At 37.5% G+C, this 22,941-nt stretch overlaps 1 protein-coding gene across 1 annotated transcript in view; it reads right to left on the reverse strand.

The window, feature by feature from the left end:
- TMTC2 (transmembrane and tetratricopeptide repeat containing 2) overlaps positions 1-22,941 on the reverse strand; it is a 177,376-nt gene that overhangs the window by 50,306 nt on the left and 104,129 nt on the right. The window contains exon 9 of the mRNA XM_026868297.1: positions 2,167-2,248. Within this exon, the coding sequence (XP_026724098.1) occupies positions 2,167-2,248 (82 nt within the window). The remainder of the gene's footprint in view (positions 1-2,166; positions 2,249-22,941) is intronic.

A 22,941-nucleotide genomic window follows, 5' to 3' on the forward strand; every position in this document is an offset into this window, starting at 1 on the left:
ATAAAGAGGAAAGGAAAGGGAAGGGGGAGGGGAAAGGGGAAGGGAAAGGGAAAGGGAAAGGAAAAGGGAAAGGCAAAGGCAAAGGAAAAGGACGAAAAAGGGGAAGGGGAAGGAGGGAAAAGGGAAGGGGAAGAGAAAGAGAAGGAAACGGAAAAGGAAAGGCAAAGGCAAAGGCAAAGGAAAACAAGGATAAAGTATTTCAAATGTTACAAAGTCCTGTGCCTGAAAAGAGAAGGTTTTGAGATCACCTGTACTACATAGACACATAAGCCAAACAGAAGTAAACTGTGTCTTTCTCATAGCTACTTTAATCTAAACATGGAGTGACATCACTGAATTTGGTGAAGTGATCAGAAGTCATACAATCAAAAGAAAAGTTTTCACCTGCATTCAGTAGAGTTCTCTATGTATAATACTTCATGGCAGAGACTTAGTGACTGGTATAGAGAACCTTCTTGTGTCTACAGCCCTTCAGCATCACATTTTACTATGCTGGTATTCCAAACAATGACTGAATTTTGCCCTTCACTCCTAATCTGCTGAGCAGAAACTCACTTATGTTGCAATAATGACCTCTGCACAAAGACACTTCTTGAACCTGTGACACAGTAAAGGAAAAGTTTGCTAAAGTTTTTAGGGAATAACCTTAATTAAGAAACAACACACTGTTTTAATACTGTAGTCTGGTAAGAAGTCCATACATCCGAGACGAATGATGATTTGAATAACCTTGCATTTAGTTTATAGCACACTTGAAAATGACAGAAGGAATATTGCAGGAAAAGACAGGCAGTAATGAAAGTAAAAGAACAAAGTCTAGACCTGTAATACAATATACACAATCATAACTTCAATTGCCAGGATGCAATATTTAGATCTACCTTTGAATTTGAATGCAAATAAGATTTCCTAATAACTAAATATAGATTTCTTAATAACAGAGGCTGGAAAGGGCTTGAGTAGGATTTCAAGAAACAATCTGCCGCAACTTTTCTTCATTATCTTGAGATATCAACTATACTTATATCCAACTGAAATAATGGAGCTTATGTGCACAAACAGCCTTATCAGATTTACCTGTACAGGCATAAACAATAGACAAGGCTGCTAGCTGCAATGATCCATAATGCTACATTCATTTAAATACCATGACATGTTCTAAGTAACAACATATGCACTGATTCTGGGAATCTAACATACAGAATTTTACACTGCATAGGACCAAACAGAAATATGACGTGTGAGCAATTCAAATGAAGATATTGCACAAAGTAAAAACATGGTTATTATTTGAGGTTAATTTTCCCTTTTGGCCACTCATTTTTATGTATTTTACATTTACCAGTTACAATCAGAAGATGAAATTAAAACATTATACAAAGATATATATAGAGAGCATGTTTGTGGTTCCCTACCTTCTTCCTTAATGAAATGAAATTTATTACTATTTTCTGTATTTTCCAGTTGGGACTACATAGCTTGCCTTTTTAGATTTGTCTATAATCAGCTTTAAAATACAATACGAATTAGTCCATAAAGCTGAATATTTTTGGTTCCTTGAGACTAATCACATCTGGAAATATTTTTTGCACATCTAGTAAAACCAATCCAAAGTTATCAAGATACCTTCAAATCAACTGTGCTTTATGCACATGTATGGCTTAGTATGACAAAGATATAGCTAACCTGTCAAAAGCTTTTGTAATACTTATCCATTTCAAGCCATGAAGATGCTGGGAAGGAGGTAGATGTAAGGCCCATAAGTCCTCAAAAAAAGCAGACATTTCGATATAAAGAACTCACGCACACTGAAGGACAACTTGCTCACCCACCAGCAGCCAGCGAAGTTAGGCCAAAACTGTTAATAATAATATTCCAGGCCATGAAACTTTGACATATGGCAACAGTCACCTTTTTTCTTTCCTAGAGAGGCAGCAATACTGATATTCCTCAGAGGAGGAAAACCATGCAAAATATGAAAATCTTCACCTCTCACTCTGCAGTGATTAAAAAATTGAAATGGAGATGAAGTTATACACGGTAGATTAGTTTATTTCCCATTAAAGATGGTATTTTGCCAGTAGCATTTTTCAAATCCTTAATCACTCAGAGAGATTAACAGCAAGCCTGGAATATGTGTGGAAACTCTATCTATCTGAAACATACCATAATGCATGTAGCAGTTTCCTTTGGTAGGATCCAGCTGAATAGCCTTCACAAAGTACTTTTCTGCCTCACTCTTGCGTCCCTTAAAAAAAAAAAAAAAAAAGGGACCATGGAGCAATCATGTACAATTACAATTTCCGAATTCCAGGCACTACAGAAAAACAACTATTATTATCACTGGACTTAATGTAAGTACAGATGAATGTTTAAGTTTTGTGGTCAGCTACTTTATGCTGCAGATATTCAGACTGAGGAAGAATTCTGTCCAACATCACCAGTGTCCAAGAAGTAAGGAAGAGGTAGAAATGTATTGCAGAAAGTACTGTAAAGGGCTTTGGGTGATCAAGCTCCATGCTACTTTTCTGGACAGGCATTAGGATGAGCCTTACACAGACCCAAGCTAAAATCAGAATTGAAGGTAGGAGGGAGCTTTAGTCAAAAAAGAGGGATGAAATGAAGAAAACATATTTGAGTTCCATTAAATCATAGAATCATAGAGTATCTCAAGTTGGAAGGGACCCATAAGGACCATTGAGTCCAACTCCCTGCTCCTTGCACGATTACCTGAAACTAAACCATATGACTAAGAGTGTTGTCCAGATGCTTGAACTCTGACAGGCTGGGTGCCATGACCACTTCCCTAGGGAGACTGTTCCAGCAACTAAACACCCTCTCAGTGATTAAACTTTTCCTATGTCCAATATGAACTTCCCCTGACACAGCTTCATTCTATTTCCTCATGTCCTAAATAACATATATACACAGCCAACAGTAAAGTCATTACACATGAAGGTATATAAATAGAAAATATTTCAATTTTAATTTAGAAAGTAAAAAAATAGAAAATACTTCTGATTTTACTGTGTGAAGTAAGGTTTAATCAGAAATCAATTCTGTCAACCACAAAGCATAACTGAAATAGAAAAGGTAATTTTTAAAAACAATGGTCAATGGTATGACAAAATGGTCAGGAAAAAAATAACAGAAACGATGGTAAAAAGAACATACATATTCTAATCCACAGATTTTCTTATCACTGAAATTACCAAGACACTAAAGTTGCATTATGGTATATAAGTGACAGAGCAGATCCATTAGAAGTCACTACTCTTTTCATGATGAGAAAAGCAGTACTGGATTAGCCTCATCTAATACTCAAACACAAATCAGTCAACTGTCCAGTAAGATACCTGTAACCTGTTTATCCCTATCCCCATTAAATTAGTTGCTGTAGTTTGTGTTATAAAATAGGCCTCAGGAATAAAGAACAGTTAAGCTTAACCACTGTGGAAGAAAGGCACTGTGGTCTGCACCTCTCAGAGTTGCCTTAAGTGTTATTTCACAGATATAAGCATATAGGCTTTCTCAAGTTTTGTTGTCTGAAAACAGATATTGTATACATCCTGCACTATCCCACAAGTTAACACAGGCATCATAATGAGGTCTGTTCATGATTCCAGCTGATCCAGATTTCAGTATTTCCCTCAAGGACCTTAGAAACAATAAAATAAAATAAAATAAAATAAAATAAAATAAAATAAAATAAAATAAAATAAAATAAAATAAAATAAAATAAAATAAAATAAAATAAAAAGAGAAAAAGAAGTTGTGCAGCACACCAAGTACTATATCAAGACCATGTTCCATCAAAACTAACATAGAGGCTGTATTTCCAGTAGAGCATCCTGGCAGCGATACAAGACGGCTTATCATTTACCATATTCCAGTTTAATAAAATGAATGTTCACTGGAACCTTATTATTTAGTAAACTTTCTTCGGTAAATCCATATACCTTAAAACCATATTCACATGGCACAAGGCTCATGTTAACGAAATGGTGCAACTACATGGTAGAGTACATTATCTTATACTGCAGTGCCTCTCATCTCTGTTGTTGTTTTGTTGGGTTTTTTTAAATGAAAAACCCAAACAAAACCACCCAAACAAAAAAACATGACTGCATCAAAAGAAGCATGACCAGCAGGTCAAGGGAAGTGATTCTTCCCCTCTACTCCACTCTTGGAGGAGGACTTGGGAGTATTGGTAGTGGATGCAAAACTGACTGAGCTAGCAATGTGCACTCATAGCCCAGAAAGCCGACTGTATCCTGCATCAAGAGAAGCATGGCCAGCAGGTCAAGGGCAGTAATTCTCTCCCTCTGCTTTTGTAAGACCTCACCTGGAGTCCTGTGTTCAGCTCTGGGGCCCACAACATAAGAATGACATGGACCTGCTCAAGCTGGTCCAGAGGAGGTACCATGAAGATGATTAGGGAGCTGGAGCACCTCCCTTATGAGGACAGGCTGAGAGAGTTGTGGTTGTTCAGCCTGGAGGAGAGAAGGCTCTGGGGAGACCTTATAGTGGCCTTTAAGTACTTAAAGAGGGCCTACAGGAAAGATGGGGAGGGACTCTTTTTTGGGGAGTGTAGGGATAGGATGAGGGGTAACAGTTTTAAACTGAAAGAGGGTAGATTTACATTTGCTATAAAAAAGAAATTCCTTACTGTGAGAGTGGTGAGACACTGGAACAGGCTGCTCACAAGTTGTAGATGCCCCCTCCTTGAACATTCAAGGCCAGGTTGGACGGGGCTTTGAACAACCTGGTCTAGTGGAAGGTGTCCTTGCCCATGGTGGGGGGATGGAAATAAGTGATCTTTAGGGTTCCTTCCAGTCCAAACCATTCCATGAGTCCATGTAACCCAGACTGATTTTTTTTCTCATCTACTAGTGCAGTAAAGACACATCTATAGATTAAATGCATTTTTTTTTAATACCATACAACCATAGTTGAGAACAAAAAGTGAAGAAGAAAATAATCTCCAGTTGACAACACAATGTAGTGTTTGGGATAGTATAAAATAATTTTTCACATTAAAATAATTGGGGGGAGAGTGAAAATTAAACACTGAAATTTGCACATTTAACTCCAAGGTTGGCATTCTTAGTCTGATAAAAGTTACCATGACATATATAAGTCCAGCCTTGAGGCCTCAAAATGACAGTCACCAAGCATATATATCACTAATACTAACAGAATTAACATCTACAGATTTTGCATCATTGCTTTTTTTACCAGACTATCATCATTAGCTTTAGCTGGTTGCACTCTGTCTCTTTGTCTATTTCTAGACCATAAAAGGACAGTTCATTGAATACAGTCACAAAATATGTAGCTTCTGCCTACAGAACTATGACTATAAGGCCACAAACATTTATCGGACGTGATAAATTTTCCTTCACTGGGAACACCAAAAATACAAACATGCTCTACTCTTTTTGGCACTTTCTAAATGACACACTGCACTCAAGTTCAGACCAGTCAAGAGACCTGAAGTACATAACAATGACAGGTGACAGCATACATAGCATCAAAGGAATGAACGATTGTGATACTAACAGGCTCAAATACTCATTAACAGATAAAGGGGAGAAAAATATTACACTACATCACCCGAGACATAAAATGATCTGACTACAAAAGATCAGTACGGTTCCATTTGTTAATGTTGGTCAACATTTTCATATATCCATTTGTCAAAAATTAGAAAAAAGAATAAAAGCATTTTCTTGCAGAACTGCATGCTGAGGAACCTTGCATTGCACTATCTAAAATGTCCTCTTTGGTGCTATCACCTGCTGCCAAAATGTCAATATCTCAGCATAGATTTAATACACATTATTTTTGTGTCAAATGATATAAATTCCAATCACTTGACAGAATTAGACTGTTTCACAATTAAAATTTAGCATTTATATACTTTTTTCAACTAACCAATGTACGCCTTAACTACCATAACAGAATGTACACACCACGTAGTTAGATTAAGACAGCAATCCCTGTCACTGTCCCTTCCTATTGTATGTTTTCTATGTTAAATAAAGCATACGGCATAAGGGAATAGAAGTCTAACTTTCAAATAAACTCCAAATAATTGTTTCAACAGCTGAAAAATACCAGTTTGGGGCAGGAAGGCATTCTGTGTGCAAGCTCACCGTTATGTGTATTGACCCATACAAATGAAGGGATTGAGAGGCACTGGAAACCTCCCAGTTTCTAGCAGCAGGGTGTGCAGTTGCATATGCACAACCATATGCTTTGGCAATTGTACAAAGCAAAGAGTATAAGTTTACAACTGTATGATAGCAGACTTATTTGAAGGATAAAAACGTTATTCAGAAGATTTTAATGGAAGGACTTGACAGCTCTGAGCATCAATAATGGGATACAAAATACCTTTCACCTGTTGGTCACCAGTTCACATCCAGTCCAGCTTGGTAGCTAATGATAAGGTGCTATGACAGCTACTGGATTGATCAGGAGAAATGAGTGGGTGGTCCTAGACCAAGCCCTAACGGAGATCTTCTGCACAGACGCACTGGCATATTTATGGCTTTTTGGTGCAGAGACCAGCAAGACAGAATCATAAAATAATGAATGAGAATCTCATTGCTGGGGAAAAAAACAACATAATGAAGACACTTTAGTAATTGATTTGGAAGACTGTGGCTGATACTCACCTTACTGGACCTGGGCATTACTCTGAAGTCTATAATGAGGACAAACATTGAGCACTTTTCCATTAATAAAGAAAATTTAATTTTGCCCCCTCCCCTAAGCTTAAATAAAGAATAATTGCCCATAATGACCACTTCTCAGCAACACCAGCAAATTCAAAAAGAAAAAACTGAAGGTAACTGACACATGGCTCTTACAACCTAGCACCCCAACTGTCCTGGCTTTCAGAAATATCCCACTGTCCACAAATTATGCAGACTTCAAATCAGAACAGCTAGTTGCTTGCAGTTTTGGAAGCCAAACACTTAAGTGTTTACATAGGAATTCAGGAGCTTGATTTTTAAGACCAGTTCTTTGTAGAAGTTGACCACAAGGGATTTTTTGTTTGGTTGGTTGCTTCTTCCCTAGAGAACAGGACAATGGATCCAGCCTTGCTAATGTGGTCAGACACATTGCTTAACTGGGATTTCCTACAAAAGACTGTCGTGATCACCACGACAAATGGAAGAGAGCTAGTTAAGGGCAGTTGATAACTTAGTAGAAGACCCTGTATTTATCCTTAAGATATTAAAAAACTGAGGACAAAACAACTGTTTTTATATCCACCCCAATTTTTTTCTTCAGTCTGCTGGCAAACTGTGCCAAATGTATGTTGAGGCAGCTGTTGTGCTTCAGGCTGCTGGAGGCCCAAGGACCCTGAGATGCTAGTAAAATTGGAAAACATTAATACAGCTGAGCAGCTCTGAACAACCCTCTTGTAGAACCATGATTGACATAGAGGCAACCAGTAAGGCGATTCAACAGATTAGGTGGTCTCTGCAATTTAAATCAACTTTATATTTTGTAAATGTTCATCATTCTTAAAGTGTGCAAGGGTTTAACCACTAGAGCAGAGACTTCAATCTTCAATATAGTTTCACCAGCTCTAACTGGTAATAATGTGATTGCATATCAAACTCAATTTGTATCACAAATGCAGTTGATCCATTCTCCACACCTGCTCAGTTCTTTTTGGCAAGCATTCACATTTTTAATAAAATGAACTGAATTATGAAAAGATTTCTTAATGGAAGATTGATTAAACTGCAGACACCGAAAACAGAAAAAACCTATTATTTTACAGATTTCCTTCTCTACGACATTTTAAAGTCACAGAGTGACTACGCAAGGATAGTAAAAAGGCCTGAACTGAACTTGTGACTTCATTTCATGTTTAAGTTACTGCAAATCTGCATATCTGTTTCATAACCAATTCCTTTTAACTTACAAAAGTTATGACAGGACAGGCAAACAATTTAAATGGTGTGACACTGAGTAAATTAAGTCTTCAAAAGCTTTTACTTAGCTGGACTAGGGAAACATGAACTAGAGAGTTGCATCTTACAATGAGGTCACTGACACAAGCTTCCCATCCCTCTTCTAAATATTAATACTTAAGTAGTATTTAGTAGCTAAACGGATTCTTTATTTCCCCTCATCTTGCTGTTATTTCTACAACTCTTCCATTTTTACTCTGAATTACAATGTATCTTGCACCATAATTTGTAAGTGAAATTCTAGTCCCACTGAAATACATGTGACTTGCATTATTCACAGCAAAGGTCCAAAATTTATCACAGTCTCTATACTTCCTGTGCAGCAAAGAGATAAATCTTGTCTCTTCAACTCATCTTTGTTATAATAAAATAAAAACAGCTCAACATGGCAGAGAAGCAATCACTTCTACAGGTTAACATCTGGCCCAGAAAAACACACACGAGGCAAGTTTTGTAATGAAAAGTGATTTGTAATGAGAAGCACTATATATTTCATTAGAAAAACACATTAAAAAAAACAGAAAAACAAAATTGTGGGGGAAGGAGATTGCACTCATGCAAAGCCCTTCTTTATCCAACTAATATCACTGGGCTTGTAAAAGATGCTATCTTTTCAAAGTTTTCCTCTCATATCCTTAGATGATCACAGTGAGAAAAAATAGTAGTGCTGATTTTCTCAAGTATTGGCTCTATAATAACTTCAAGAACATGAAAATATTATTTCTCTTTGGTGTAATATATTAATCTCAGTGTATGGGATCAAGAGTTGGATTATTCTGGAGGAAATTAGGGTATAAACCTGTATCTACTAATCCACAATAATTCACCATATACTAATCTTTACCTTATAGGAAATGTGTGACAACTTTCTCATTATTGTCCAGTGTGACACATACATATATCCCTGGCCCTGAGGTCATGACTGATGCTCTCCTTCCCAATCATTTCATTGGACCAGGATCCTCACATGTACATGAGTCTATGCATACTGCTTGTGTAAATTGCAGTGCCTGTGTAAATATATATATAAGTCTATGCATATTGCTTGTATAAAAAAGTCCAGTAAATTACTTTCAGAAATAAGCCTTGGTAGGATCAACAAAATGCAACATCTTGTTTTAGTTTAATCCTCTATTTGCACCTTAAGTGGTTCGCTTCCATCTAAACACATCATGTTAGTCCTCCTTCAACCTTCAGTGCATTTTTGTTGACTAAGCCTGACTGAGATTCTACTGAAGTCGGTGTAATTTTTCTACAAGCCAAGGTTATTGTAGAGAGTAATAATATAAACTGGGTTCTTGAGTCTACATCTATGGGGATAATTAATGACATTAATACTGGAGAGATGAGATTTAAGTACTGTCCATTGACTTTGGTGGGAATCCACTGGAGCTTAAGCATTTATGAATGTGACACCACTGCTTATACATCGATTTAGTAATTTAAAGCACAACTCATAACTTTTCTGGTTTGGGGCATGATTCAGAGCCTATTCAGGTGATATTTTCTTCAAGAAAAGCAGTATGTACCTGATTAATCAATAACATATTTGAGCTTTTATGGGTCTCATATCACAATAAGCATTCTTGCATTATTAAAGCATTCAAAATGATACAGGATTTTTTTTCTTGAAATTTTGTTGTTTTGTTTCATTTTTTTTAAAGATATACCGATTTTTTAGTCTTTCTTTTAGGCCAATCTAAAGTCTAGAAGGAGTTTAGCTTATGTTACATCACTGTTAATACCAAGACCTTTCTTATAGTATTAACAGTGTATAGTGTTAAGTGAACTTTAAAAAAAAAAGACTTCATTCCACATCTTGTGATTTATTTACTGTCTAGACCTATACTGAAATGTTCATCTTGGTCATTAAGCTTTAGATTATTTTATATCAAGAATATGCAATGAAATCTTAAGTAAATTTCCATGTTAGGCACTTTATTTTCCATTCAGTCTTAAGCCACAGTTTATATTTTCTGATTAAGTAGTGTATTAATAACTACTCATATTTCAGTGGACAGTCAGTAGAATATGAATTCACTATCTCGACATACTGTTTTCACTGAGTCCTATGAATTTCTTCTAAGACAGAGTTGGCCTATATCATGCATTTTTCCATGATTACTGACAAAATTACTACACACAGAGTAATTACAGGCAACTGGCTACATTCAACCATGTAGCAAAACAAAGATATATCTTTCTTTCATGAAAGCACTTCATCCTATGTCAGTGATGTTTTCTGTAACAAGCTTTAAATTTATGTTGAGTAAAGCAAGTTTAGAGGTCCCCTTTTCCTGCCTACAGGAAGTTAAAAACAAGATACAGAAGATGAGATCCCTAAAGGAGGTTAGTGAGGGGTTATGTGCCTAAATACCTGTTCCAGAGTCATTTACCAAGTAGTAAAATGAATGTTATTTTAAATGAAACTACTCCATTTTACAATTAATTCTGTTACATTTGGCATGCAGCCAAACATATGTCCTAAGGGGACCAAAAAGTCTATCTATGGATGCAATACTTATGGCATGCAGCCAACCTCAGAAGAAATACAAGCTCAGTAGATGTCAGCTATTGAAATTTCTGCAGTTCAGAAATCCTCACATTCAGCCTGGAGGTGTTAATGTTCCAGACATAATAGATAACCAAATCTTAAAAAAATGGGCTCATGGTTCTGAAGTTAATAAACATGACTTTCCACATTGAAGAGGGAAACCCACTCCTCCCATTCCCTACAACCAAATTGCTTGTAAACTGGAAACAAAAATAAAAACTTCTGATGTTTTTCAAATTTCAGAACTAAATCCAAACTTTGTGTTTGTTGTTTGTTGATCCAAACTTTGGATCAGTTTTAACCCTCAGGGGATTTCAAGTGACAAGAAAAATCACAGTGTCTGTGTCAAACTCCAAAGACAAACTGAATACATGACAGAAAAATAGCAGTGGCTATTGCTTGGCTCAACTTAATTTCTTTGGGAGGGTCTTCTCAAGGATTCAATGTCATTTATAGATTGTTAAGATGGGATTTTAACTGAAATATCCAGTTTTCATTAAAAAATTATTCCTCGAAGCCATACTAACAGCCAAGGCATTTAGCCTCCCAAAATGAAATATCTAACAGCTTTGCTGACCTAATTAAATTGACCCATTCAGAAAATGTCTTTTCATAAATCAAGTATTTCTGTATGTGTAGGCATTTATTTATAATTCCCCAAAGAAGTATTACTGAAAATATTTTCTCTTTATTTTAAAGGAGTTGATTACTAAAAGAAAGGATACACTGTTCGATAAAATCATACATAAATTTAATTTATAGCATATTAATTGCTATGTCTTAAAACCAGTCATGATTGTTTTGACTGTTCTACTGCATCCCTGCTTTCTTCCAATTTGTGTATATCTAGAGAGACACAAAAAGAGTAGCAATCACCCAGTCACATAAAAAAAATGACAATATGACAGAGTTGTCCAACAGAAATGCAATTTTTTTTTCTGTGCTGGAACATCAGCAGCAAGTAATTACAGAAATGGTAAATGTTGAATTAGTCTATTCATTGTTACACTATGTTCCCCTTTTCCCCTGCTGTCTCATGTCTTCCTGTTCTGCCTACCTTCCATTTATTTCTGTTATAATTTATTTATATTTATCTTGAGATAACTTTCAAGGACTACACCAATTACTGAATACATACAGTAGGGTATTTGATATGGCACTCAGTAATTTCACAACTAACCAAAAATGGTGGGATACCTCTCTGGTCTTCTGTTTTTCAGGAACATAACCAACAAACAACTGCAGGCAAAAATATGGCCACCCACTGAGGAGGTTTAAGTTTTCAGTATTCTGAAACTTAAAAAAAAAAAAGTATTTAACTTCAGTGTTGACACTTCAATGTCACAATCCTGTTTCTTTTATTTTAATCCAAACCACTGCCAGTCTCTATCATGCCTGTCTGCTTTCTTCCCATCCCCCTTTGGAGAAAACATTTTAAAATAAAATATTTTAGATTTTGGGGAATTTTCTAGGGTCATTATTACAAATTTAATATGGTTTGGAGCTTTAACACAGAAATTTTACAAGGCAAAGTAAATTTTTCTTAGGGCATTTTGGGTGATTTTTCCAAGCCATTAAAAAATAGGAGATTAACAGCACTGTGTGGTGCCAAGTAAAATGCAAGAAAACACTGCAATTTTTTCCAAAGAAATATAGCAAAGCCTGTAATTCCTAGATACAGCATGCTAAATGTTACAATATGGGACTCTCCCTAAGTACTTTAGCAATTACAGGCACTACTGCAAGCTATGAGGGTTTGTGGGCTCAAGCTCACTCAAAACAGATAAAACAAAACTTCAAACCAGATTTATTTATAATTGAAATAAAGCTTCTCAGACTAGCATGCTACTATAACAACCATCCACTGCCTGATGGCAGAGAGACCAGCCATTAGGAGGGAGTGAGGAGGGATTATTAGACTTCTCTTTAAGAAGACTGTGAGAGGAGGAAATAAATTTAAAAGCTTCACTTACAATTTTTTTTTTCTTTTTATCATGAGAGACAACCCTTTCTCTTCTGGAAGGTCTGCTCATAAAATAGAAAATTAATTACAGCACACGCTCAAGGCTTCACCTGCCACTGTCATTTCTGACAGATTCATTTTTATCTTAGAAATGGGGGCCTTGCAATTTTAAAGCCTTGTACAAAAAATTATGTTTTTCTTTGTGATATTGACATAAATTACCTAAGCATGGGATGAGGCTTAGATGTTGTGGTACTAAACACCTGCGCTATTAGGAGATTGGCTAGGTCAAGTCACATGTCACACTGACAAATAAATTTCCCAAGTAATTTATGCAGCTTAACAGGTTAAAGATATGAAAAGCACATAATGCAATCCTAAACAGCTACATGATGTTTCTGAAAAATAAATAACAAGAAAAAGAAAAGCACAAACTTAAGCCCCAGACAACTGGCTATTTTCAAATTATTCTACTAGCTAAGACACTAATCACACTTTTCAACCATTAAATTAAGCTGTTCTGATTTATTTTCAGGAAAATTGTATCTTAGTGAACTGTAATTTTTAGATATTAAAATATAACATTATCTAATATAAGGGGTTTATGAAATACTTGTGACTTATGATATTAGGTAAAAAGACTGTAAATTCATTAGCTATTCCTTCGGAGCTTTAAGTTGGGTCTGGTTTTTTCTGCATATACCACAGCATGCTCAAGTCCACCTGGCATTTCTTGTAGCCCAACTGAGCTAACAAGATTCAACACAAATATATGCATTAAATTAAAAACCAGAATTATTTTAACACTAATAAGTAATTTTTTACTCCTAAGGTTTTACTGCATGCAAATTAGAACTATACCACTTATGTATTTCAAGAATCAATAACAAATTAATAGCTATTTTTAGTTTGGGTTTTGGTTGGTTGGTTTGTTTTGTGTCAATGTAAGTTACAGTTATTACAAGATGAACAGCATATTCTGAGTTCTACAACTGTATCTTTTAAGTTATTCGGGAAGTAAAATTTACCGAGAATAATTTTATGCAGAAATGCCATGTTTAGCATTTAGAATTATTATTGAAGGATAAGAGTTTGTCACCAGCAGGTTTTTAGAGGTAAGGAAGGGAAGCTCCTTTTATTTGGATTTTTATATGACTTTTTACTTAATTGGGTCACTTTAGTTTTGCATCTTTCCATATTCCCAGATACATACATGCAAAGATTTGTGAAGGCTTTCAAGAAAATATTAGTTCTTCAGGTTTGTCTAATCACCTGTCAGACTGGGCTTGTAACACTCTATACCTCTCAATTTTCACATACTTCTGAACTCAGAAGAAATAAAATCTTTTGTTGGGAATTCTCCTGTTCTTGATTAAATACATTTTAACCGTTCTTTAAAACACTTCTAGAAGTAAACAAACAAACTACTTATTAACAGCCTAAAAGGTTGTCAGTGATGTTCATCTCAGAACAGAATGTTGCACAGAAATAACAAAACATTGTGTGGTCTTCTGAAGACTTTTTCTGGAATATATGGAAACTTATAAATTAAATCATTTACAAAATGTATATGCTCGATAATACTTTATTCAGTGTTTTAAAATTTTTTGTTTGTATATTTTATTGAGCATATTTTATTCAGTGTAGCTGCGGCCTCACCGAGTACCATGTGCAGTGCTGGGCCCCACAATTTAAGAAGGATGTGAAGATCTTTGAATGCGTCCAGAGGAGGGAAACAAAGATTGTGAAAGGGCTGGAAGGCATGTGCTATGAGGAGCAGCTAAGGACTCTGGGTTGTCTAGTTTGGAGAAAAGGAGGCTGAGGGGCAAATTCATTTCTCTTTACAGCTTCCTGAGGAGGGAAGTGGGGAGGGAGGTGCTGATCTCTTCTCCCCGATATCCAGTGATAGGACATGTGGGAATGGTTCAAAGCTGTGGCAGGGGAGGTTTAGACGGGACATTAGGAAACATTTCTTTACTGAGAGGGTGGTCAAACACTGCAACAGCCTTCCTAGAGAGGTGGTCGATGCCCCAAGCCAGTCAATGTTTAAGAGGCATTTGGATAATGCCCTTAATAACATTTTAACTTTTGGTAAGCCCTGAATTGGTCAGGAAGTTGGACCAGATGATCATTGTTGATCCATTCCAACTGAATTCTATTCTATTCTATTCTATTCTATTCTATTCTATTCTATTCTATTCTATTCTATTCTATTCTATTCTATTCTATTCTATTCTATTCTATTCTGCTATTATACAAAGCCAAAAGAATTAGCACAAGTAAAACTAAATAGCATAGATTATGCCTTTGCTTACTATTGCTCATTTAATCTCTCACAAAATGCAAGTTTAAAATTTAAATTGACCTTTGGAACAGTAGTGACATTAGCTACATGAAAATGGGAAACCGGTAAAAATCAACCCGAGATGATGACATGAATTAGTATCTGTCACTTACAGCATGATTATAATAATTTTATCATAGTAGATGAATTGTGGTTTACCTTTTTTACAGTTTTAGATGCCACTCATGACACTGAAAAAGGCAACCCATTCTGGTAGAAGCTAATCCTCCTTTTAAATCTCTTTTCAGTAAGGGGATAATAGGTGTTAATATCAAATACATGTCTGTAACCCAACTTTGATTTGAAACACTGCATTTTAGTAAACTGGAACTGGCTTCAGCATGAAAATAAAGAAAGGTACGTAGAAACACAGGATGATTCATGTTGGAAGAGACCTTGATATATCATCCTGTCCAATCCCTTGCTCAAAGTAGAGTTAACATTTTATTTAGATCAGATTGCCTGTGCAGGTTTGAAGTGCTAAGGCTTGGACAAAAGGCCCAAGCCAGAGTTGACCTACAGATCCTGCATATATAACTGATAACCATTGTGCTAATAAGTATTGTGCCAGGTTATAACAAACCACCTATGCTGATATAAAAAGTGCTAGTGTTGAAGTACTGAAGCCTGAACAACAGGCCCCGTGCCTAAGCTGCTAACTCAGTACGTAGTCATTAACGAAATATGTATACTTATTACTGAAAGATTTATCTTAGATACCATGTACTCACTGCTGATGATGAATGTAATGAAAACATGTCTATCCTGAATATATTTTTATCCTTCTTTGTGTAGGGGCAAGTTAACAAGGCCATGGAGCCAGCTGTCTGGCCTTGGGAACAGATGGGTGGCCTTGCTCTGAAAAGAAAGTGGTCAAAATTAGATAAGCAGAGAAGCTCCCTTGGTTTCCTCCTTGAGCCCTGGCCAGGCTCTGGGGGAATCTAATTGGAGAGTGAAGCCAGATGTTTACCGCACCATAATCAGGTGGACTTGTTTATTCAATACTGTATAAACATGGACACCCTTACAGCAACTTTGGCAGCCTCACCTACAGGTGGACACACCAAGTAGGATTTCCCCTTTGCCGGGACAGGTTCTGCAAACCCTCGCTGTAACCGGGGCTGCCCAGCCACTGCAGGTCTGGATGATGATAACGTATGCAAGTGGTGATGGATCTTTCTTAATCACTATTCTCTCTCTCGTGTACTAATGATTTGATGCATTATCCTGTATTTTCCTATTTGTTTAACTGCCTTATTCTGTCTTTTCTTACTGCATGTTTTCTGTATTACACCATTACATTATTTAGTTATCCCCAGTAAAATATGCCTACTCTTTCCACTCTAGTGTCTGAGTTTAATTGGTATTCTTAATCAACAAAACAAGGTTATTGTTCAAGTTGGAAATAATAAAAAAACAAACCAACAACTTAAACATATTTTTCATTGCTAAGCTAATAAATTCATCTAGTATATGATGCCTTTATTTCAAGCATGCTGTAGAACTCAGTAATAAAAAAGGAAAGAGAAGCACAAGTCATTGTGGATTTAGAAAGCATGCAGAGTCTCTAGTTTGTGTTTGACAGAACCAAGGCCACAAAACATAGATAAAATTAACAGTTTACACTCAAGAACTCTCATTTTTGTTTATGCCCCTGTTTTTAAAACTCTTTATAAAAATCTTTTCCTGAAAGTTGGGAAAGGATGGTCTGCTGTAACGAGCAAGCAATTTTGCAAATCTCTAGTCTAAAAACTGGGCATAGGTCGCCCTCATTCCGCCTTATGGGAAGGCAAAGAAAACAGAAGGTAGGAGGAGGCAGTCCAGGTATCCAGACTGGCAGTAAGGGATTAAATGTGGTGAAAGTAGTTAAATGGAGATTGTGATGAACGGAGTTAAATCCAGTCAGCAGTCAGTCACAAGTGGTGTTCCCCAGGGCTCGGTACTGGGGCATGTTCTGTTTAATATATTTATCAGTGATCTGGATGATAGTGATGGGACTAGATGAAACAGGCTTAAGTTGCGCTAGGGAAGGTTTAGGTTGGATATTAGGAAAAATTTCTTCATTGAAGGGGTTATCAAGCACTGGAACAGGATGCCCAGGCAAGTGGCTGAGTCACCATCCCTGGAGATAAAGACTGTAGATGTGGCACTTAGGGACATGGTTTAGTGGTAGACTTGGCAGTATTACGTTAATGGTTGGACTCAATGATATTAAAGGTCTTTTTTTTAAACTAAATGATTCTATGATTCTATGTCATGTTGCTTTTAGTGAGCATTAATACTGGCAACAAACTTCAGGAGGCATAAAAACAGGGGTTAAAATTAAGCCACTTCATTGGAATTTATGTCAGGAAGTAAAAGATAGCTGAATTTGTGAACTTTACAGGTTTGACTTTAACTGCTAGGGGGTTTTATACAAGAATTGCCTTTTGCTGGAACTTAGGAACTTGCCTGAGCCCTTCCTCTTCTCCCCTCCCTCACACCCCAGTTTCACCAACAGAGAAAAATTTTCTATCTATATTAGCACCCACTTCCACCCTTCACTTCATCAACCATCTCGCATCTCTCCCCTGGAAATGAGACACAAAGAAGTGTTATCAATAGTTTTATCTTAACACATATTCAGAAGCAGGACTGCAAAAAGTCTGAGTGTTTGGTTCCAACAGATGAAAGAAAAGAAGCCTCTAAAATGTCTCTCCTCTATCATCCAAAAACTAACTGAAGTAAGCTTTTCTCTTTTGTAAATATACAGGCTGGAAGAAAATTATCATGAGCCTAGGTAGCAAAGTTTAACAGAAGAATAAATCATAGTGGTACCTCAAGTTAGGTATAGGCTGAAACAACTATGCCAAAGGGAACAGCTCTAATACTACTGAATCCTAAGGAAGTATATACGGACTTCCAGAAAGTATGTCAATTACAGCAACAATATATTTGCGATGGGAACTAATACTAGTACAGTTCAGTATACTAGAAACTAGACAAAATTAATTTAAGATGAATCACTGAGCAGGTGGCAGGCTGCAAAACTGATTAAGGATAAGTGACCAACATGGAGACAAAAATCCATATTCTACCGCCAAATCTCTTCATCATCCATTTACCTGTTAAATGTATTTTCAGACTTTGTAACTGAAAAAAATAAATTACATAAATGCCAAAATTTCAATAGATCAAAGATGATTTTTTTTTTTCATGAATGAAATAACCACCTGAAAATTTTTCTGCCATTTCTACTTACTTTGTCATCAACATGTTGCCTTGTTATGTGTTTTTGAATTCCTACATCACTACAAGCCAACAGGACATCAGCACCATCTTTTCAGCTTATGCTGCTGTTAACAGAATAGACATGAACCCTACCCATACATATTGCCATGAATTAGAGAAGAAGCAACAGTAATTAACAAGTGTCAAGAGATGATAAACAAATGTGATGAGAATAGATTATAATTACAGCACAGAGCAAATACAGGTAAGCAAGTGTGCATGGAGAAAGGACAGACAGAAAATTTTATTGCCTATCATGGTGCAGTATTCAGTGTTCAAATTTGTATACAGCTCCTGTCCTTTTTGCTAATGAGATACGTTCTTTCACAAACATAATTCAGATCCTCAAGGCATAATCCACCCCAAATATACCTTGCATTTATATCCCTGGAGAAAAGTAAACAGTTCAATTCTACTATATGAATTCACATATATTTTTCATCACTTCCTTCTCAAAATTGTTGTATGCCACTAATGTTTAATTCCATACCTGAACTTTGATAATGGGGGGGTTTTAGTGGCTCACAACGTTTGTAGAGAGTTATGGGACTTGGGGATTTTGCTCTTTTGAAGAAATCTGTGAGACCTTGTTTCCCAGAACAACCGCAAGACCTTCCCTCGCAGACCTCACATTTCATATACTCAGCAGTTCAGAAAAAGTACAAAATTAACCAGAGTTTGGATGTTAATCAAGAAAACCCTTTCCTTCCCCACAGCTATTTGAATAAATTAGAACGTTTGTGTCAAAGATCTGCTAAGAACAATAATTCTGACTTTCTCCTATTATTCTTAGGTGCAAGATATGAAAATATCTGCTAGAAATACAAGGTAAAGTAGGAAATTTTGCTGCATAATCTACTTGCAGTTCTATCCGAGAGGAAGGTAATCAGTTCGTGCATGTATTTGTCAATATCCAAGGAATTTTAACTGTAACTGGGAATTGTATCAAAAAACTGCCTTTCCAGAGCCTGGAACAGCCAGACAGTGGGGATATAACACTGCCATCTTGACTTCCATTAAAAGCTAAAATGTGCTATCCAGGCAGTTTTTCATCAAACTCTGTATTTGATATTACATGATAACACTGAACAAATTTTAATTCTTTCCATGTTTTCAGTTGTTACTCATATAGAAAACTTCTATTCTCATTTCTCCCCGTCTTCCAAGTCCAGATACTTTTATTATAGCAGCAATGGATCTGCAGAAATGAATTATGAAATATTTTTCTTCACTGGATCTCTACCCTGTGTCCAAGGACATTTTTTGCTTGAAGATTGGACAGAGCATAAGCAAGGTCAGATTAAAATCTTATAGCTAGGTGAAAAGTTGAGAAAGATATTCAGACTGAGGCACAAGGATTGAAGAGTCATACAAAGGTTCCCAGTAGAGCATAGAAAGGAAATATGAAACTGCTAGGGTGAACAATGAAAACAAATGTAGAAGAGAGAAACAGAAAAGAAAACATGATCAGAAAAATAGGAATGAGAAATGGAAAAGGAATGAAAGGCAGTTTTAAAAAAGCATTATTTTAGTGAATAAAATAGAAATCAATTTTCATCTTCAAAATGTGTGAAAACCAAGGAAGGACTGATGCTTTACCATAGCTATTACATGGGGCTAGCTTAGCTGGAGCTAAAGCTCATATAAACTTGAAAGTCAAAGTAGATTTTGAAGAAAAAGTCCAACCCTTCTAATTTTTTTAGAACTAGCTTTTAATGGTTGAGTAGTTCTTTTCACATGCTCAAACAGATACTCCTAAAGAAGTGTAATTCAAAGCAAGAGACATGTAATTCACAAAGTACAGGTGACACCCTAGGCTGCCATAGGCTGCTACAACCACCCTGGGTCAAACACTGAATATCTTTTTGTATTAATACCATTACTTGCAATCTAAACTACTTATAATAAAGGCTTTAATCAACGAGAGAACTCTTTACTACCTGTTATAAAGTTCCTATGCTATTATAACTGTTTTCTTCCAGCACAGAGGTGGTGATATTGTAGGAATGGATGCAGTATTTCTCAAAAAAATGATGCTGTCAAAATTTTTAATTAGAAGGCATGACTGAAATAGTGTGACAAATAGGGCAATAAGCAATGTTCAGGTCAAAGTCTTTGTCCTGGTTTCAACCAGGATAGATTTAACTTTTCCTGGGTTGAGAGGAAGCACAGCTAGAGGGCCGGGTCCCAATGCCCAGGGTATTCAGGTGGGCACCTGCCGTTTTCGGGTTCCGGTCCAGTTGCGAATTGCTGGGGGGGGGGCAGTCGCTGCTCTCGGTAAGCCACAGCTACACTTTACCCTTTTCTTTTTGGACTCACTATTGTTATTGTTGTTCTCTTGTTATACTTAGTAAATTCTTTCTTTTATTCAACCTATGAATTCTATTCTTTTTGTCCCTCCCCTATTTCACCAAGGAGGGGGGAGTTGAATGGCAGCCCACATGGAGACTGGCTGCCAGCTGAGTTCAAACCCTCACAGTTTTTGGTGCCCAACATGGGGCACTGAGGCTGGTTTTTTTTTTTTAAATAAAACAACAAAATGGGTAAATGTGGATTGCTTGACTCCTTGAGATCTTATCAGCTCATATACAATATGTGTTTCCCATGCTGTTGCTCACCTTCCGTGAGAGGTGAGTTAAGGTTTCTGTTGTACTATGTGATGCTCAGCTATGATAGCATGTGGTCATTGGTCCTGGGGCTATTTACAGCTGTGTTTGGGAAATTTGGAGAGTTCAAATATCTTTGGAATATTGATATAAACATAGTTGCCATGCTGTTAGGAGCTAGTGTGTTCCTGAATGCGGTTCTGGTTTTGTTCAGGGTTAAGAAACTATTTAAGAATATCACTTGGAAACCTACTCTAATGTTGGAGAATTATGAGTGGCTGGATGTGTGGAGTAGCATGGGCAGGTACCTTGAACACTGGGTAGCTCCGGTGTATTGGAACTTCACTCCTGAACAGGTGCAGGATCCTGAAGAACTAGTAGAATATTTTGAAAAAGTATGTTGTCACCCAGGTAACTGTAGAGATGCACAGCTCACTGAAACACGCTGGGGCTTAGCCCACACTTACCGAGTGCTATTAAACGCTGTTCAGCACCCTCCAGAGGAAGAGAAGGGCTCTGGACCTGGTAACCAGGTAACAGAGACTGCAGCCACTATAAGCCCAAGGACAGGCACTGCAGCTGAACCAGAGAACGAACCAATGACAGTATCAGTTGCTCCCATACAGAAAAAGAAATAGACAAGAAAATCCCCTGGCAGTGTACAGGGTGATGATGAATCAGGTCCATCATGAGAACAGGAGGAGGAGGCAGAGCCAGAGATAGTCACCCAATTCTTCTCCTTGAGTGACTTGTGAGACATAAGAAAAGATTACAGCCACTAGCCAGCTGAGCACCTCGATACCTGGCTGCTCCGGTACTGGACTGGATGTTCAAAGGGAGTGTCCCCTCTATACACCATGCAACTGATGCCACGTGGAGTAAATGGGTGGCATTAATCACACAACGGGCTCGAATAGGGAGCCCCAGCCCTCCGGGAATATTGGAAGTGATCACAAATTGGCCAGAAAACAAAGATGCTGGAATGGAGCCAGAGAAAGAGGTAGCTCGTACTGAAGAGGGTCCAGAATATACTGAGCTACCGGATAATAAGAAGCAATATGCCCTGTTTACTGACAGATCCTGTCGCATTGTGGGGAAACCAAAGGTGGAAAGCAGCTGTGTGGAGCCCCACACGATAGATTTCTGAAGCTGCTGAAGGAGAAGATGAATCGAGTCAGTTCACAGAAGTGAAAGCCATCCAGCTGGCCTTGGATATCGCTGAGCAAAAAAAGTGGCCAGTGCTCTTCCTCTGTACTGACTCATGGATGGTGGCAAGTGTGCTGTGGGGGGTTACAGCAGTGGAAACGGAGCAACTGGCAGTGCAGAGGCAAACCCGTCTGGGGTGCTGAATTATGATAAGATATTGCTGCTTGAGTAGAGAATCTGGCTGTGAAAGTACCCCATGTAGACGCTCATGTACCCAAGAGCCGGGCCACTGAAGAACATCAGAACAACCAACAGGCAGATCAGGCTGCCAAGATTCAGGTATCTCAAGTAGATCTGGACGGGCAACATAAGGGTGAACAATTTCTGGCTCGCTGGGCCCATGACTCCTCAGGTCATCAGGGAAGAGATGCAACATATAGATGGGTTCGTGACTGAGGGGTGGACTTAACCATGGATGTTATCACACAGGTAATCCATGAATGTGAGACATGTGCTACAATCAAGAAAGCCAAATGGTTTAAGCCCATTTGGTATGGAGGACGATGGACAAAGTATAAATATGGGGAGGCCTGGCAGATTGATTATATCACACTACCACAAACTCGGCAAGGCAAACACTATGTGGTTACAATGGTGGAAGCAGCCACTGGTTGGTTGGAAACTCATGCCGTGCCCCATGCCACTGCCCAGAACACCATTTTAGGCCTTGAGGAGAAAGTCTTATGGCGGCATGGCACGCCAGAAAGGATTGAGTCAGATAATGGGACACATTTCTGAAACAACCTCATAGATGCCTGGGCCATAGAACATGGCAGTGAGTGGATATATCACATTCCCTACCATGCACCAGCCTCTGGGAAAACTGAGCGATACAACAGATTGCTGAAAACTACACTGAGAGCAATGGGTGGTGGAACTTTCAATCACTGGGACGTGCATTTAGCAAAAGCCACCTGGTTAGTCAATACCAGAGGATGTGCCAAGCCAGCTGGCCCTGCCCAATCAAACCTCCTACATACCGTGGATGGGGATAAAGCCCC

Source organism: Athene cunicularia, assembly GCF_003259725.1.
Source record: "Athene cunicularia isolate RWA chromosome 1 unlocalized genomic scaffold, athCun1 chr1_part2, whole genome shotgun sequence".
NCBI lineage: Eukaryota > Metazoa > Chordata > Aves > Strigiformes > Strigidae > Athene > Athene cunicularia.